The sequence below is a fragment of the Pteropus alecto genome, unplaced genomic scaffold (genome assembly GCF_000325575.1).
Source record: "Pteropus alecto unplaced genomic scaffold, ASM32557v1 scaffold80, whole genome shotgun sequence".
Classification (NCBI taxonomy): Eukaryota; Metazoa; Chordata; class Mammalia; order Chiroptera; family Pteropodidae; genus Pteropus; species Pteropus alecto.
The window spans coordinates 4,207,895-4,225,266 of record NW_006430460.1 but is presented as its reverse complement, the minus strand read 5'-3'; the positions used below and the strand labels follow the sequence as shown (position 1 = coordinate 4,225,266).

Below are 17,372 nucleotides of genomic sequence, written 5' to 3'. Positions count from 1 at the left end.
GGAGGCTTCCTGAAGCCGAGCGTTCTTCCATTGCGCCCCAAAATCAATTCTTGTCTGTTGCGGGCGGAAGAGGCACAAGTGAGTGTGGAGACGAAGCGCTGCCTTAGGAATTGGAGCAGCTGCTCGTGTTATTCTGTCACGTGTCTTATAGGATGATCGTGCCACGAGCCCGTGCATCCGCATTGGTCAGGGCGCTTTGGAGACGGTCTGCCTTGAGCGCAGCGTGTGCTTGGTCAGGAGAGTTTGAAGTTCTGCGCCCGGCAGGTCGTCACACGAGGTCACCCAGCGTGCCAGGTCACCGGGCAGAGTGGCCGTGTGGGCCCGGGCTCCTGGGTGGACACGCCGTGTGGACAGGGTCTTCGCACCTGATTTCGGCACATGTGCAACCCAGTCTCAAGACCGCAGGACAAAGGGGTAGAGAAAAGGCCCTGACGGAGGGGTCAGACGTGTGCAGTCGGGCAGCGGGAGAGACCCTGCCGCGAGTAGGCGAGCAGGCAGTGTGGCGCCCTGGACAGCGTCCACAGAGGCTGAAGGGAGCGCGCCGGCTGAGCCAGGGGCCACGAGGTGTGGGGGTGACGGCGCAGTGCCCTGGGGCTCGTCCCTGCCCCATGCGGGACCGGCTGTGGGGAAGGCACGCCGTGTCCCGCCCAGCGACCTCACAGCCAGGAGAGGGTGTTGCCGACGCTGTGGCGAGCAGGACTGTCCAGCGCCATCACGGCCGTCGGTCACGCCGCCCAAAAGCTCAGAGCACAGAGCTGGGCGGGACGTGGGTTTCAGCGTCGCACGGTGCAGGCGCTGCCTCTGGCGTGGACGCTGGCCGTGGCTGCACGGGGACCTCCAGCAGGACACCGTGGCTGCTACACGGTCCATTCTGGGCGGGTCGTGACTGCTGGGGCCGGCTCGCGTGCGGTCACTGCGGCTTCCGGCTGTGCCGGCACAGTGTGTCTAGGCTTTGCGGACCTCGGCAGCTGCGGTGGGCGTGCTGGATGTAGAGGAAAGCGTGCGTCCCTTCGCAGCCACTGTCCCGTGTAGTACCCTCCGTGTCGCTGATAACAGCAGCGTCAGAGAACCGGGTCCGACGGGCCAGGGCGGCCAAGCCCAGGCCAGAGCGAGGAGGGGACGACGACCGCCCTTCGCGCCCCGGCTGCCAGGATTCCCCAGGGTGTCAGCCAGGAGCGTTGCTGCGTTGGCTCGCGCCCCGAGCTCCTGTTGAACAGCGAGCAGTGCCAGGCGCGGGCTCGGTGCCGCACAGCCGGAGCACCGAGGACTGGGGAGTCCGGGCGTTTGCGAAAGCAGAAGGTGGTCAGGGCAGCACTGGGCTGACAGCCACTGTCTGCCAGCGGCTCCCACGCCGAGGGTGCTCCCAGGGCCCGGTCTGCAGCACCACGCTGACGGCCGCGCTGTGCGTCCCCCACACCGGAGTCCGCTGGGCATTTCAGAAGCCGGTAATGCCATCAGCGGCACGGGCGCTCTGAAGTGACATGGGAACCGCGGGAGAGTGAATCAGTTTTGCATTTGATATTCAAAGACTTCTGAATGCTTTCTTAAAACGGAGAGTTCGAGGTTTTACTTGCGATGTGCCTGACGTTTTGCTCTGGTCACCCGTTTGCCTCGTGTGGCACCATGCTGGGAAAAGGATCTGAACCCGCAGCAGGCGGGGACCTGTGGCACCTGCACCGCCTCCCAGTCTCCAGCCCCGCGCTGTCCTGGGCTGTGACGTCGTGCTCTCTGGCCCGTCACGGCGCTTGGGTCACGCCAGTGCCTGTGACTTGCGGCTGGCCGTGGAACACGTCACCTCCGTAGGGGAAGCACTTCACGTGCGCAGAAGTAAGTGATGAGGCGAACAGCTGCACAGCCACGCGGGTTAAGTGACATGCTGACGGGACCGTCCCTTCCCTGCGGTTGCCCGGCCCCTTGCGTACTGCAGCCCTGCTGCCGCCGCGTCTCTCCCGTCGCGTCTGCAGGGGGCATGGCGCATGAGCGACCTGCCAGTGTTCCCACGCTCCTCCCAGCCGCAGCAAGGGGAGCTCATCCCCAAACGCCTGTGAGGAGCGGGAATGCGGACACAAAGCCCGAGAAGGTCACGGACGTTATATGGTGTCCCTTAGAATGAGCTGCTCCCGGCGAGGGCTCGTTGTCCCTCCCACCTTACTGCATTTTTCACGTCTACGTGTTGTGTGCTTTAAAAACTGACTCGTAGTTACGTGTACACATGGACGTGATACCGTAGGTGGTCAGGGAAGAGCTTTCTGGCCTCAGGGACGAGACCCTGAGCTGCCACGTTAGTCCCTGTGGTGGGCAGCTCTTTTCGGAGCCAGCGGGGGGCCTGGCACTGTTGAGGGGAGGGGACTCGGGTAGGCGCTGGCTGCGCGGCAGCTGAATGGCGAACCATGGCATCCTGTGGCTCGGCTCCTCCAGGGGACTCACCTGGCACCTGTCCTCAGAATCTGGCGTCAGGCGCACACACGCGCTCTCTCTCGGCGGTTTTGGATGCACAGCAGGTATTAACTGAGTGGCACACAGAGTCGGTACCTCTGTCCCTGCCCCACCGCCCCCCAGCACACGGCCGCCCACGGCCGCACCCCCGCCAGGCGGGGCGTTTGTTTCAGCTGCGGAGCCAGCATTGACATGGCGGCGTCACTCAAGCCCACGGGTTACATTAGAGCTCACTCTCGGCGCACATTCTGTGGATTTGGGCAAATGTATGACACGTGTCCACCGTTACAGTGTCACACGGCGTGTCTCCGCCTTAGATATCCCCCATGCACCACCTGTTCACCCCCCTGATCCAGCTCCGTGTTTTTGCCTTTTCCAGAGTGTGGTATCGTCGGAATCATACCGTAGTGTTAGATTCTCATTTCTAAATTTGATTTGGTGCTGGAAGGGAGATGGCACTCACGTACGGAGTGTCCTCTCCCGGAGCTTCGTTCGGCAGCGTCACTGCAGATGGCCAGCCAGTGCTGCCGTGTGGGCACACGGTCACCAGCCAGGCCGGCTTCCCGTGGCCGAGGAGCGTGGATATACTACTGCTCACTGCCCAGCCGATTGGCCATAGGCGTGCCGGCGCTGGCCTTGCGTCCGGTCAGCCCTCCACCCGCCGTCCCCGGATGGAGTGGGGTGGGGTCAAGGAGCTCCTGGCAGCGGGCCCGCTGATGTGTGGGCCGTGAGCGTGTGGCGCTAACGCGGCCGCCTCCGTCAGTGCCGCGCACGTGCTCTGACAGCACAGCGTGGAGCAGGGTTTTGGCCCTCCATGCTTCGATGCGAGGATCTCGTTGCCATTGTCAGAGGCCAGATCGCTCACACTCGGCCTGATGCGTTCCTTGTGCTGGTGCCCAGGAGGGCCCAGACGGTCCCTTGGAAGTCCTCAGTTCTCACTGTAAATCGCCGCCCAGAGACGGGGGCCCTCCATCCTTGCGATCTTGTTTCGTTTGCTGTCAGGGTGCCGCTGACGCGGTCGGCGGTCAGGCCTGGAAGGCCCTCGCATTTCCTCTGCACGTCGCTGTGTGAACAAGCGAGCTGGGGCAGCGTGCGTTCTAGCGGCACTGGGCAACGCAGGCGGGCCTCAGATGTCCCACTTCCTCCTGGGGACAGCGGTGGCCGGAGGTCTGCGCTCTCTGCTCCCCCGGCTGTGTCAGCAGTCTGCTTGTGCTGGCGAGATGCACTGTCACGACTGAGCAGACGCTGTCTGCTGAGCACACGGACAGGCGGAGATGCTCCTGGGAAGAAGCTGCTTCCCTCGTTGCCGTGTCCAGAGCGTAGCTCCTAGCACTCAGAAAGCGCCTGTGGAAGGGACAAAGCCACGTGCTGCTGCCGCCGATGGTGCGTGGAGTGCCGTGTTGGCTTTTCGGCGCCGCTGGGTCATCGTACACCCTTGTCGTCTTCAGCACCACCGCAGATGCTTTCCTCATGCCTCAGAAACGGCACACTTGCTGCAGACAAGAAGTAAAACCTGTTGTCCTGAGACGGGGCTGTGTGTTGATGTTTCACGCCGTGAAAATGCAGTGACCAGAGAAGGGCCCTAGCACCGTGTCCGCTAGTTCAGAGTCACAGCGACCCCGTGGGACACACATACACAAGCAGGGAGGACCTAGTTGCCAGTCGTCACCGGCCGGATCGCCCACACTCGGCCTGATCCATCCCTTGTTAGGCCCTGCGGGACAAATGTGTCCCAGACCCAGCCGAAGCGTGGCGCAGAGCTCAGCGTCCAGCGGGCCTGGAGCAGCGCATCCTGCGGCGTCGCTCCCCATAGTGCTGAGGAGCTGCGGGCTCCCCCCGTTTACGTCGCGAGCCTGTGCTGAGACCGGCCCGCACGTGTGGCTTCACTGACGGTCACAGAACCTGCTGGCGACGTCCACCGAGGACTTGCCGAATGTGCTTCAGGGCCAAGAAAATACGGAATAAAAATTGGGTTTGCTGTGTTTGAAGTCTTTTACGTTTTCCTTCATTCTTATGTAAATGTTTCCTAAAACAACTAAAAATACAAAAAAAACTTTGTTAGTCTGTTGGACCCAGAAAACGACTGTCTTTGCACACTGTGGCGTAGCGGAGCTGCAGGCGTAGAGTGTTCACTTCGCGTGCGTGCCTTGGTGGCACGAGCTGGTGGCGGCGTGACTGACGGCCGCTTGCTCCCCCAAGGCTGGCGCCGCGTGGGGGGGCGCATTGCTGCGGAGCGGGTCGGCGGGGCTGTGGCCGCTGGCCTCGTCTTTCCCGGGATGCGTGGAAGCGCGTGAGTGTGTGCTTTATCTTAAGTAACTGTTGCTGTTACTTTAATTTGAAAGATACGTGTTCCACAAAGCACCGAAGAGCCAGTCTTAAAAAATAGTCAACTCCTGCTTGCCTAAGAATTGCTTAGATTAAGTTAGAAAATTTTCACAAGTTTAATAAAAAGCCTGCCCGTTTTTACTGCAATGTTTGAATTGATCAGTTCATTGCAGAACAGAGTCAGCTTGATGCAGAATAAGGGCGGGAGCCTTCGTGGCAGGCAAACCTTAGGAGCTCTGCAGCGATGCGGCCTGGTCGCAGTGCCCCTCTGGCGCCTCTGCCGTGGCTTTACGCGTCCTCCTTTCTCTCAGCTCGATAAAGACGACATGGTGTACATGGAGGCGTACGACAAGCTGCTGGAGTCCTGGCTGGCTTTGGTGCAAGACGACAAGCATTTCCACAAAGGCTTTTTCACGCAGCACGCAATCCAGGTCTTCAACTCCTACATCCAGTGCCACCTCGCTGCTCCTGACGGCACGAGGAATCTGGTGAGTGCGCAGCCAGGTCGTAGCCGGTCCGTTCCATCCCAGGCCCCGCCTTGTCCGTTTTATCCCATTGCACATTGTGTTGTGCTAGAAATTTAGGACGAGCTTCTTGAGAAGGTTTGCTGAGAGCATCCGATGGAGAGCAGAGTGGTCCCCTTGTGTACATGCATCCTGCTTGTGGGGCGTGGCTGGCGGTCACCTCCTTTCTCTTCGGTTTTCAGTTGCCCACTTGTGTCTTCCCAGTTGTCAAGTGTGTGAATGACACCTGTTATCCACGGCCTGTGGATCTGAAAGATGTCAGATCGTTTCAGGGGCAGAAGTTAAATTCTCTGCTATGGGAACTGGTCGTGTGTGTGCAGTTAACTGTGTTGGCCATGTGTGCTGTGGGGTCACACCCTTCACTTCCCTCTCTGTGTCTCCCCCTTTGTCAGTGACCGCAGGGCTGTCGGTGTAGTGGATGGGGTCCTCGTCCAGTGCCCCCCCTTTGTCAGTGACTGCAGGGCTGTCGGTGTAGTAGATGGGAACCCTGTCCAGAGGTCACCTCAGTGGAGCGCCCGAGTCACGTTGCACCAGCAAGGCGGGTGCACAGGACGGGGTGCAGCCCTCACTCTTTGTCTCTCGTCGGTGACAGACGGCCAACGGTGTGGCCCCTCGCGAGGAGGAAGAGATCAGCGGGCTGCAGGAAGACGACCGGGACCAGTTTTCGGACCAGCTGGCCAGCGTGGGGGTTCTGGGGAGGACCGCTGCGGGTCACTGCGTGCCTCTCCTGACAAGGTACATGGCGCCCAGGGGCCTGCGGAGCAGGCACTGTGTGAGCGCTCTTCCTGGAGAGCATGTGGGCTCTCTTGAGATGCCCCCCCCACCCCCTGCACCCCTCAGGTTTTCTAGAGCTCTCTCCCCCCACACCTCACACCCTCCCAGAGAGCATGCAGGCTCTCTAGAGATGACCTCCCACCCTGCACCCTGCACCCCCTCGCACCCGGCAACCCCCCTCACCCCCCCCGAGAGCACGCGGGCTCTCTAGAGATGCCCCCCACCCCCCGCACACCGCAGCAAGTGGGTCGAAGCAGCTGGCCACGCGCCCGGCCTGTGCGCTGGAGCCCAGGCGCCCGGGGTAGGTGGCAGGGAGACCGTGAGGAGCGTGGGACACGACGGACCCACGTCAGCGGAACTCAGAACCCCTGGTCTCCTGATGCCCGTCGGGAGCCTCGACTGCAAAGCAGTTTTAATCCCGTGTCATAAATGACGCTGCGGGAACCGCTGTGTGCAATGACTCGCAGCTCTGTGTGCGCTCACCCGTCCACGGACACCGTGTTGTTCTGGGTATTTTCTCACCGAGCCTCATGAAGCTGTTGTCGCTTTCTCTTTCCTCTTTTAGTTTATTAGAAGAAAGAGTAACAAGGCTCCACGGCCAGTTACAGCGACATCAGCAGCAGTTACTGGCCTCACCTGGCTCAGGCACCTCCGACAACAAAGTGCTTGACGATCTGTATGAGGACATTCACTGGCTTATTTTAGTCACAGGTGGGTCGGTCATTTCTTTTTAAAATGTAATTGTCAGCTGAGCAGTTTAAGCCTTAAAAGGGGCTTCGTGGATTAAAACCAGCAGGCCACACGTGCTGCGGATGAGACGTGGAGGCGGCGGCCACGTGGTGCAGCCGCGGGTACGGTGTAAAGGAATCTTGGCTAACGTGTGTTCAGTGCCTGTTGCACACCAGATGCTCTGTGTGGAACTCATCGTATCCCACCGACCAGCACTATTACGGGGCGTGGTCATTGTCATCGTCACCCCCGTCTTATAAATGAAGAAGCTGGGGCTAGAGAGCTGTAAGAAGCTCACGTCAGAGCCAGGTGCATATCTAGGCAGCCTGGCTTTTCGAGTCTTCTTCCATGACTGAAATATCAATATCTCTGTATTTTAAATAGTTGGGAAAAAAATATTAATCTCTGAAAAGGCAGTCCCAAATCTTGACTTTTGATAATGGATAACAATATTCCTTTGAACTGTACAGACTATATTACTGAAAGTTATTAGAAGGTAGTAGATTAAAAAGCTACATGTCAGTACGAATTATAAAATGGTTGAATAAAACATTTGTTCTTTCCTATTTTTTGAGTTAATTATCTAAGAAATAGAAATTTTCTTCTCAGCAAACTTGAAATTAACACATTAAATTTATAATTTACTTTTACATCAGTTTATATGATGTATATAAATCAAGTAAAACTGAAAACATTTATAGTGCATTTGATAAATGTAGATTTGTTAAGTGTTCGTTTTTAATTTTTTTTAAACTGAAGGCTACCTCTTAGCTGATGATACTCAGGGAGAGACTCCGCTAATACCTCCAGAAATAATGGGATATTCCATTAAGCACTCATCTGAAGTTGACATTAATACAACACTTCAAATTTTGGGATCTCCAGGAGAAAAGGCTTCTTCCATCCCAGGGTACAACAGAACAGATTCTGTGATTAGGTAATATGAACTCTATAGCTGTGCTCTTGTAATTTATGCTGTTTTATAAACTCTGAGTTGATGGGTAGCTTCCGCGAGCCATGGGCACGCTGTGCGTCTCATTCACAAAAGAAGGTAAAGCTTGGCGAAGCCTTCAAGTAGACAAGGACAGCAAGGACGGGGTGTGTTTAAGTAGGGCTCCCCCCCGCCCCCAGTGGGCTTGACGGCCACACCCAGTCCTGAGGGGAACATAGGCCCCATGCTCTGAGTGCAGCGAGACCCAAGGGACACTGCTCCCCTGCGCTCTGCCCCGTGCCCGCCGTCAGGAGCAGCGCTGGTGCGGGGTGGGCTCCCCGCGTGCAGAAGCACGGAGCACTCGCCTCGCAGAGCGGACGCACCTGGCAAGTCTTTGTCGTTCCCGAGGCTGAAGCCGCGTTTCTCAGTTCGTGCAGCGGAAGCGCACCCCAGTGAGGGTATGGGCTTGGGGGCCCGGCCAGCGGGGCTGTGGCCTGGGACGGGAGCACTTGCCTGCCGCTCCTGCCAGCAGCGGCGGAGGCCTGGACTCAGCGTCCTCCTGACTGTGAACCCGAGAAGGCTTTTATGAATCTCAGTATCTTTAGCTTCGGGCGGCAGGCACAGGTAGTGGTGATGAAGTATCATTGGTTTTTGTCCGTTGCAAAAGCAGTAAGTAAGACGGGGTGCCGTCCCCCTAATCCTTTTCATTTTGGTGCCAAAATATGTGGGTACCATTTAAACCTGTGCCATGGAAAATGCTTCTTTTTTTTCAGTTGGGCCAGTAAGCTTATTTATTCCTTTGTCGTTGTGCCCTCTCATTTGAAACTAGACATCAGTGCTCCCTTTTGGGATGGCCGTGGGCCTTAGACTACGTGCCTGGGAAACGCTGCTTTCACTTGGGTTTGGTCTGCGGTGCTGAGTCCCAGGCCGGTCGTTTCAGGTCATACGATGCTCTCGGTCATGGTCCTTGCTCGGGCAGTGCCATTCCTTGTGTTTGCAGTGCTTGTCCGGTTTCGCCAGTCCCCGGTGTCACTGTGGAGCACAGGCTCTCGGTGAGTGAGAGCACAGACTGTGGAGGACGAGGTGAGGGTTGGAGCGAGCACCAAAAGAAGTTGTCACTTGGTTTCAGTCCAAAGAATCAATGTGAAATTGAATGGGATGTGGGAGAAACATTTCTCGTTTGACTAAAAAAGTAATTCACTTTTCTCAAAGAAATTATTGTCGACAAATAGTATTGAATACGTCCTGTGTGCCAGGCCCTGCTCTAGGCGTTTGGGTTACATCCGTGAGCAAAACGGACAAAAATCGCCACCCTCTTTCGCAGGGCATGGCCCAGGGCATGCTAAGGATCCCCAGGCAGGGCCGGTATCACCGGGGCTGGCAGTGACTGGCCCACTGTGCCACGTCACCAGCCGGTGCTCCTTCAGGTGTGCGGTGCCAGGGCCTGCGGGTGCAGCAGAAGTGTGCTGAGGGGGGCTTAGCCTGTTGGTGGTGCACACAAGGTGACGCTGCAGCTGGACGGGGGGACCGGCAGTAGCGGGTGCCCAGAGCAGGCAGGAGCTCCTGGTGCGCATGGCGGAGGCGTGAGGCCTGGGCTGTGCCACGTCACCAGCCGGTGCTCCTTCAGGTGTGCGGTGCCAGGGCCTGCGGGTGCAGCAGAAGTGTGCTGAGGGGGGCTTAGCCTGTTGGTGGTGCACACAAGGTGACGCTGCAGCTGGACGGGGGGACCGGCAGTAGCGGGCGCCCAGAGCAGGCAGGAGCTCCTGGTGTGCATGGCGGAGGCGTGAGGCCTGGGCGGGGGCAGAGTGCAGGGCTGCGTTCGAGGGGGACAGAGGGGGAGGCTGGCGCTGGGCAAGAGGCCGGCAAAGGATGAAGAGGTGGGAAGGCTTGGGAGCAGGGGTGTGAACTGACCAGAGGGTTCTAGAAGGATCACAGTGTGGAGGATGGGTTAGAGGGACAGGTAAGTGAGGAAGCGTTTTTGTGAGCAGTGGAGTGACCTGGTTAGGACAGTAGATGTGGGGGCGTTTCGCGGTGTTCCTGGGGGACCCTGCTGGCTGTGAGTGTGCCTGTGAGGGGAGCAGTGAGCACAGGCCCAGGGCGCTCAGGCTCACCTGCCTGTGGCCCGTTCTCACCTGGCTGCCACTCTGCAGAGAAGGCCACTGCTCCCTCCTTCTGCGGGGGCCAGGCAGGCAGGTGAAGCCTGCAGGTGCCAAAGGATGGGGCAGCCGGGCGACGGGGAACCAGGGGTCCCACAGGTCAGGAGGCTTCGGTCTTTTGTGTTAAGCAGCACTGGACTGGGGCCTAATCAAGTTGTCAAGTTATCAGATTATTAGAAATGATTTCTGGTGGGACATCTCCGGTTTTCGGCACATAAGGTGAGGAAGTTCAGTAAGCGAGAGATCCTGCCGTTTTAAACTTGCCTTCCGTGTTCTTACGTGACTGCGCTCCCTTGGGCTCGCCTCTGTTAAGTGAAAGACGGCGGTCACACTATGCTCAACCGTCTCATTCTAGCAATAAGTAGTGTTTTTCACAAATATGTGAGCTAATTGGGAAGAACAAAACCCTGCTACATTAAAGTCATTCAGAGATGCATAACATTCTTACTTTGTTTCCTACCTTATTTAAATTTGTGTTATACTCTGGTCAATTGTATACTAATAAGTATTATACTGATAACAATTCAGGAAACATTTTGAATTTAACGATCATTGGAGATTTTTAAGTATTTCAGTATCTGGACATTGGTTTCAGAGAAGTATGTGGTGTGATCGAAACGGTAAAACATATTAGGATGCTATTTTCTGGGAGAATGAGATTGAAACAGATTTAAGGAGAGAGACAACGTGAAATTGCCAGCTGGTAAAGAAAAGCTTGTTTTCCAAATGGACGATGGTGGGTGTCCCAGCACTATGCCGATTAGATGCCAGCGCGTAAATTTAAGTGGTTCTTGTAACTTTATTTCAAATTCTGTAAGGCTGCAAAATGTATCCTTTAAAACTATTTATGGTAAGGGAAAAATCTGATGCATCAACTTAAATTACTGTGAGGTCATTGGGGTGTTTTTGTTTACATTCACCCTAAAATAACTGTTTAAAGTTTGAGCTCGGGTGGCACAGGGAGTATGCACAGTGAAGAGGTTTGGGGGGCAGAGCCTTAAAAAGCACCTGTTTGGAGAGGGTCGGAGGAGGAGGAGGGTGTCGTAGGCTGGGAGAGAGCAGGAGCAAGTCGACACGGGGAGCTGTGTTCGCGGAGTCCTCGGAAGGGCGTGGCCCGGTGTCCTGCACTGTCCCTGAGGTCTCGCTGCAGGGAGAGAGCCTTCCAGTCACGGGAGCACAGCAGGCGGGGTGGGGGCGGACGCCCAGCGCCTGCCTTGGCCCTGAGTTCGCAGACGGGCGCGATGCTGGCTTCTTTCGCTTCAGCCCTCGCTTGTGCCTCTCCGCGGAAGCCGAGTTGGGTGCTGCGTGTCGCTCTCAGCCGTGCGCTGTCCTGGCCCCACCCAGCAGAGGCCGGTTCCATCGCCTGGCGCCTGCTGCCACGCCACGGCCACAGGGCCACGTGGGGAGGACCTCCGTGCACTCGTGTGGGCGGCCTCCGAGCAAGATGGGTGCTGGGAAATGCCAGGAAGAGCTGCGCTCCTTAGGAAACTGTGTGGAGACGGGGCTCGACGTTCGGGGCACTCTGGATGAGGCAGTTACAGGTCCGGCTCCCCGAAATGGCCAGCATGTAACAGCAGGTGGCGCTCTCCGGAGGCACAGCTGCACCAGAAGGGTGCGTCTGGCCACGGCCCCCACCCCCTGCTCCCGCCCCATCTGGCTTCCTGCTTCCCGAAGGGTCAGCAGCGAAGGGGCATTTATGTGTCTACGTCCTTAGTGATGAAAACTTCAGGAATAGCCTGGCCTAAATCCAGAGTCGAGATACCAAAAGGGACCTTTTTTTTAACGAAGAAAATGTGGTTGACAACCAGTAAGTAGGTCGGAGGATAAGTGGCTTCTCTTTTATACCCACAGGCTGTTATCCGCTGTCCTGCGAGTTTCAGAAGTCGAGTCTCGAGCAATAAGAGCAGATCTCACGCATCTGCTAAGCCCTCAGATGGGCAAAGACATTGTCTGGTTTCTGAAGCGCTGGGCAAAGACTTACCTCCTGGTGGACGAGAATCTGTACGACCAGGTCAGGATGCGAGACTGCCACCCGGGTCGTTTAGACCTGTGCCCATGGCAGTTGTGGAAGCGAGAACGCTTTCTTGGTGATTTTCTCATCGAAGCGTAGCTAAGGGCCGAGCACTCCCCACACGGTGGACGAGGCCGAGTGAACGGCGCGCTGCTCAGTAACTTCGCTCGGGCCCGTCATTTGCTTCCGCTTGTCTTAACCAGTGTTCAGTTACAGATTGCCGTTTGAGAGTGGGCTGACTTGTGCTCATTGTGATTGGTGTAAGTATCGTGTTAGTGTGTTAATGGCAGGAAGTGCAGCTGACAGGGAAACCGTGCTGGAAAACGCAAGCGGACGGAGGATGCCTCTCCCGGGACGTGTGGACACAAACTCGTGCATAAAATCGACGTGAAGAAAGCAGCACTTTGTATTTACATTCTGAGCTCAGTTAGATTTTTCTATGGATTTTTTTCTTTCAGCTGATCTTTCTGACCTAAAAAAAACTTGTTTTCCTTCCTAAGATAAGCCTGCCATTCAGTACGGCGTTTGGAGCGGACACGGAGGGTTCTCAGTGGGTTGTTGGCTACCTCTTACAGAAAGTCATCAGCAACCTCTCGGTGTGGAGCGGGGAGCAGGACCTCGCAAACGACACAGTGCAACTGCTCGTCACTCTAGTGGAGAGAAGGGAGAGGTGAGCTGACCGCAGGGGACAGACTGCCTGCGTGAGCACGCAGAGGCGCGTGTGCGCGTGCGTGTGACGTTGGTTTGCTTGTTAGTGTCGTCTTTCAAGTGGCGAACTTGTACGGGCCCTGAGGTCCAGACAACAGACTCTGTATTTTTGAAGCACTGCGTTCTTTAAAAAAAGTCTATTGTTACAAATGCAGATGGCTTCCCACGTTACAGGTGAGGGTGGGTGGACTGTCCACGTCCAGTACCAAAGTGTCTTATGAGCAACAGAAGTAATTGAGTAATTTATTTACAAGTTAAAATTTTAAAAGCACTTTAATATAGGAGAGTCTCATTTGATTTTTCAGGTATCCTGTTAGTATTACCCCATTTTCAAGATGGGAAAACTGATGCTTTAATAATTACATTTAATTTAATTTTGCAAAGTAAGATTTTTAGTGCTTTCTACAACAAATTCCAGAAGTGTTTTCATTTTTCTTATCGCATAAGAATATGATCATTATTATTGCTATTGTCATTGGCTACTATTTGTTGAATTCTTCTAATTTTCTGGGCACTGTTCCAGGCATTTCATACAGAGTATCTCGTTCGACAAGGCTCGGTCTCAGGCGTGTGACTTGGGGCTGTTGTTACTGTTGTCATCAGCGCGTTGCATTTTGTGTGGTCAGTTTACCAGTTTATACAGGTTCATGGGCTCCAAAGTCTGTGCCGAAGTTACTGAGCTTTAAAAGGCCATCCAGGCGCCGTCCGTTTTCGGCTGCGTAGCACACGTACGATGTGGGAAGCACGTGTAATGCTTTGCTGTTTCTCCCGTAGGGCAAACTTGGTAATCCAGTGTGAGAACTGGTGGAACCTGGCGAAGCAGTTTGCCAGCCGCAGCCCGCCCCTGCACTTCCTGTCCAGCCCCGTGCAGAGGACGCTGATGAAGGCACTCGTCTTGGGAGGCTTTGCGCACATGGACTCAGAGACCAAGCAGCAGTATTGGACTGAGGTGACGGCCCTCGCTCTCCTCACGCCCGCTCGTGTGACTGTGCTCGTCGTGTGTGTGCTGCCGGGAGGCCGTCAGGGGAGGTGTGACTGTCAGTCACCGCTGCTCTGGTGTTTTCCCTCCCGATGGACGGTTGAAACTTACTATCTTGCAAACATCATCTCACGATTGTCCACATCTGCCGATGCGATAGCGTCGAGTATTATCAGCTGTTTAGATGCGTTTTTCCCCAACTCAGATGAGAGCCTGAACCAGTGTATTAATACTTCGTTACGGTTCAGTGAGATGTTCTTTTTGTTGAACAGGGAGATACAAATTCACCTCGTACTGCTTTGTAGAGCTGCAGTCACAGCGGCACCATCACAGTCCCGGCGGCTTAAATGGCAGAAACGTGTCGTCTCCCGTTCTGGGCGCTGGAGGTCTGAGGGCCGGGTGCTGCAGGGTGATTCCCTCGGTGATAGATACCGCCCGTCCCCAGCCTCTGGTGGTTGCGGGCGGTCTGCCTTGCCCCATCTCTGCCTGCGTGTGCACGTGACCTTGTCCCTGTCGGCACGTCTGCGTCCAGGTCTCCCCTCTGTGGGAACACCAGTCACGCTGGGTTAGGGCTGCACCCTAACCCCTCATCTTAATTACCTCTGAAACTGCCCAGTGTCCACAGGAGGCCGTGCTGCGGTCCCAGGGGTTGGGCTCCAGCACACCGATTTTGGGGGACACAGTGCAACCCACACCACCTCCTGTGCCACATGGAGGGTCGCTGCAGTAAGTCACTCTCCATCTCACATAGACACAACAAAAAGAAAGAGCCGTGAAAGGAAAAAATGTTTCCTGGTGAGAGAGCTTTTACGATTTACTGTTGACGGCTCTCCTGTGCGTCACACGGCAGGCAGCGTTAGCGCGGTCAGATGGATTCCACATACGGATGAGACGACGCAGTGTTTGTCTTTCTCCGTTTGACCTACTGCACTTAGCGTCACACTCTCTAGGTCCGTCCATGTCGTCTAGTATCAGGATTGCCTTCTTTTTATGAGTGTGAAAAGCTGAATTAGTGTCCCATTGTGTGTATGTGTGTGTGCTTACGTGTATAAATGCGTGCGTACTTATTTATTTGGATACAGACAGATACACCACACTTCTGTGCCCATTTTCCGTCCATGGACACAGGTGTTTCCAGGCCTTGGCTTTTGTACACGGTGCTGCCGTGGGCGTGCGGGTGCCGATGTCTTTTTGAATTGGCATTTTCGTCTCCTCTGAGTATGTTACCAGAAGTGGGACTGCTGGGTCGCAAGGTAGTTCTAGTCCTAATTTTCTGGGGACCGTCCACACTGTTGTCCACGGAGGCCACGCACGGGCTTCCTGCCTCCACGTCCTCGTGGCACTGGCTGTCCGCTGTCTTTTGATGGTGACCGTCCTGACAGGTGTGAGGGGACGGCGGCTCACTGTGGGTGTGACTTGCGTTTCCCTGGTGATTGGTGACGTTAGGCGCCTTTCCGTGTGCCTGTGTTTCTGCACAACAACCTGGGGTCGCGATGGCCCTCAGAACGGGCAGTGTAACGTGTGCTTCACATGGTCTTTGCTGTGCTTTTTCTACCTTTCACCGTTAGCGATGTTTGGAAAGTGACTGTTTATCCAAGCTGAGGACTTAAAGTTTAAAAAATAAACGAGGTTGTGCATCAGCCTTTTAGAAATTCATGCTGTGTTTTGTAGGTTCTGCAGCCTCTGCAGCAGCGGTTCTTGGGGGTGATAAACCAGGAGAACTTCCAGCAGGTGTGCCAGCAGGAGGGGGTCAAGCAGGAGATCACGGCCACGCTCGAGGCCCTGTGCGGCATTGCTGAAGCCACCCAGATTGACAACGTCGCCATCCTCTTCAACTTTCTAATGGACTTCCTTACCAACTGCATCGGCTTGATGGAAGTGTACAAAAACACCCCCGAGACCGTCAATCTCATCATAGAAGTTTTTGTTGAAGTTGCACATAAACAGATATGCTATCTCGGAGAGGTGAGCCCTTTCGGATTCTGTCATTCAGGACCAAAACTCCCTGCAGCTATGATAAAATAATGGTAGGTTCTTTACTTCGAATTTAATGGTCGTTACCTATTTTGATGCCTCTAAAAGATTTTTCAAAAAGATTGTTTTTCAAAGAACTCAGAAATCAGAGGAAGGCATGTTGAATGAATATAAATTCTTGCCCTAAAAATACATTAATTTCTTTGGGCTAATGTGTTATTAAATCAGACTCGACCAGATGAGGAATAAAACAAATGGATAATGGTAGAAAGTTTTAACCACTTTCTCTGTGGTAGAAAGAACCCTAAGGCTTAACATTTTAAATGGCAATTTGTATCTTTTGTAAAACAGATGGGTGTTGAAACGCAGGAAATTCTTTTATATTCAGTAAGCAAAGATGCCTTTTTTTTGTCCCATTAAATTATTTAGAAAGCCGTTTTAAAACAGTTTTAAAAATATATTCGTATTTGTTAGCAGAGTAACTAACGTAAGTCTTGTTCCAAATCATTTAATTTGGGCTCCTGATGTGTAATTTTATTGTTCGGTCAAAGGAACATCTCTCTCTAGCATTCTCTCTCTGGTCGAACAAACAAAGAAGTCGGATGCTGTTTTAAGCACGGCCACCCTTCAGCACGTGCTTTGGCATCTCTGTTGACTCTCTAGCCCAGCTCAGAGCGAGCGTTAGTGGGGGGTTTGAGCAGGTGTGCTGGCTCGCACCCTAAACGTCCCCTCGGCTCTGTTTCTACGCGGCCGCCGGCCACGTGCCCCGCAGGCCCGCGCCGTGAGCCTGTACGAGGCCTGCCTGGCGCTGCTGCAGGTGTACTCCCGGAACAACCTGGGGCGGCAGAGGCTCGACGTGACGGCCGAGGAGGAGCAGTACCAGGACCTGCTGCTCATCATGGAGCTGCTCACCAACCTGCTGTCCAAGGAGCTCATCGACTTCAGCGACGCGGGTGAGGGCGCGGTGCGGGCCTGACCGAGCAGGGGGACGCTGAAGTGAGGGCGAGGCCCACGCCCTGCCACCTGGGTTCTCCTTGCGAGGGCGGTAAGCGCGTCCCCCAGTTATTGGGCTCTTACGACGCGCCAGGCACCGGTTATGACCCAGCGTGAGGCAGGTGTGTAGACGGCAGAGGGACACGGGAGACACGGGAGGCGCTGACGCCCTCGTGCACAGACTGGGCCCGCGGGCTGTCAGCCAGAGCCCTCACGGGGCGGGACTCCCATGGCACTAGCGGCCCTGGGGACGTCGGCCAGCCTCTTGTGCCCCACCCAACCGTGGGCCAGGCGTGATGGCAGTGGTGCCAGGGAGCTGTGCCGGGAGCTGGGCGCCTGTTGGGGCTGGTGTTGTGTCTGGCAGCTAGGAGGCAAAAGGTCGCTGTCGCTGCAGGCAGCAGCCTCCTGTGTGCGACCTCGTGTGCTGGGGGACTGTCCCTCCCCCCCACTGCGCCAACACAGGGCAGAGCTCACTCCCTCCGAGAAGACCAGTCCCTCTTGCGTCCCCTCGTCCCCTGTAGCGCAGACGCCAGGCGTCGTGGACACTGGTCCTGAGCGGGGCGCCCGCCTCCAGCTCGCTCACCCGTCCAGGCGCTTGCGGTTCTTGCTGTCTTTCCTCATTCGCTGACCAGGGTCCCCGCAGTCCCAGGGTGCCCGGTAAAGCGTTAGGCGGGCCCCGTCCCCACCCCTCCGTGAGCCCTTTCCACCCCGGGTGCAGCTGCCACTCGGCCAGGCCCGCCTGTCGCCCAGCGTCACCCGTGTGCCCCTCAGGCCGGGTCCCCTAATCTGGCTGCCGAGCGTGGCTCCTGTGAAGTGGGCCCTGTGCTGGCCT

General features: G+C 55.7%; 1 protein-coding gene across 1 annotated transcript in view; it reads left to right on the top strand.

Moving 5' to 3' along the window:
• Positions 1 to 17,372, top strand: part of XPO4 (exportin 4) — a 67,148-nt gene that overhangs the window by 37,128 nt on the left and 12,648 nt on the right. Inside the window, 9 exon segments of the mRNA XM_006904814.3 lie at positions 5,073 to 5,249; positions 5,878 to 6,020; positions 6,625 to 6,770; positions 7,548 to 7,725; positions 11,727 to 11,886; positions 12,387 to 12,556; positions 13,369 to 13,543; positions 15,245 to 15,538; positions 16,320 to 16,500. Coding sequence (XP_006904876.1) covers positions 5,073 to 5,249; positions 5,878 to 6,020; positions 6,625 to 6,770; positions 7,548 to 7,725; positions 11,727 to 11,886; positions 12,387 to 12,556; positions 13,369 to 13,543; positions 15,245 to 15,538; positions 16,320 to 16,500 — 1,624 coding nt within the window.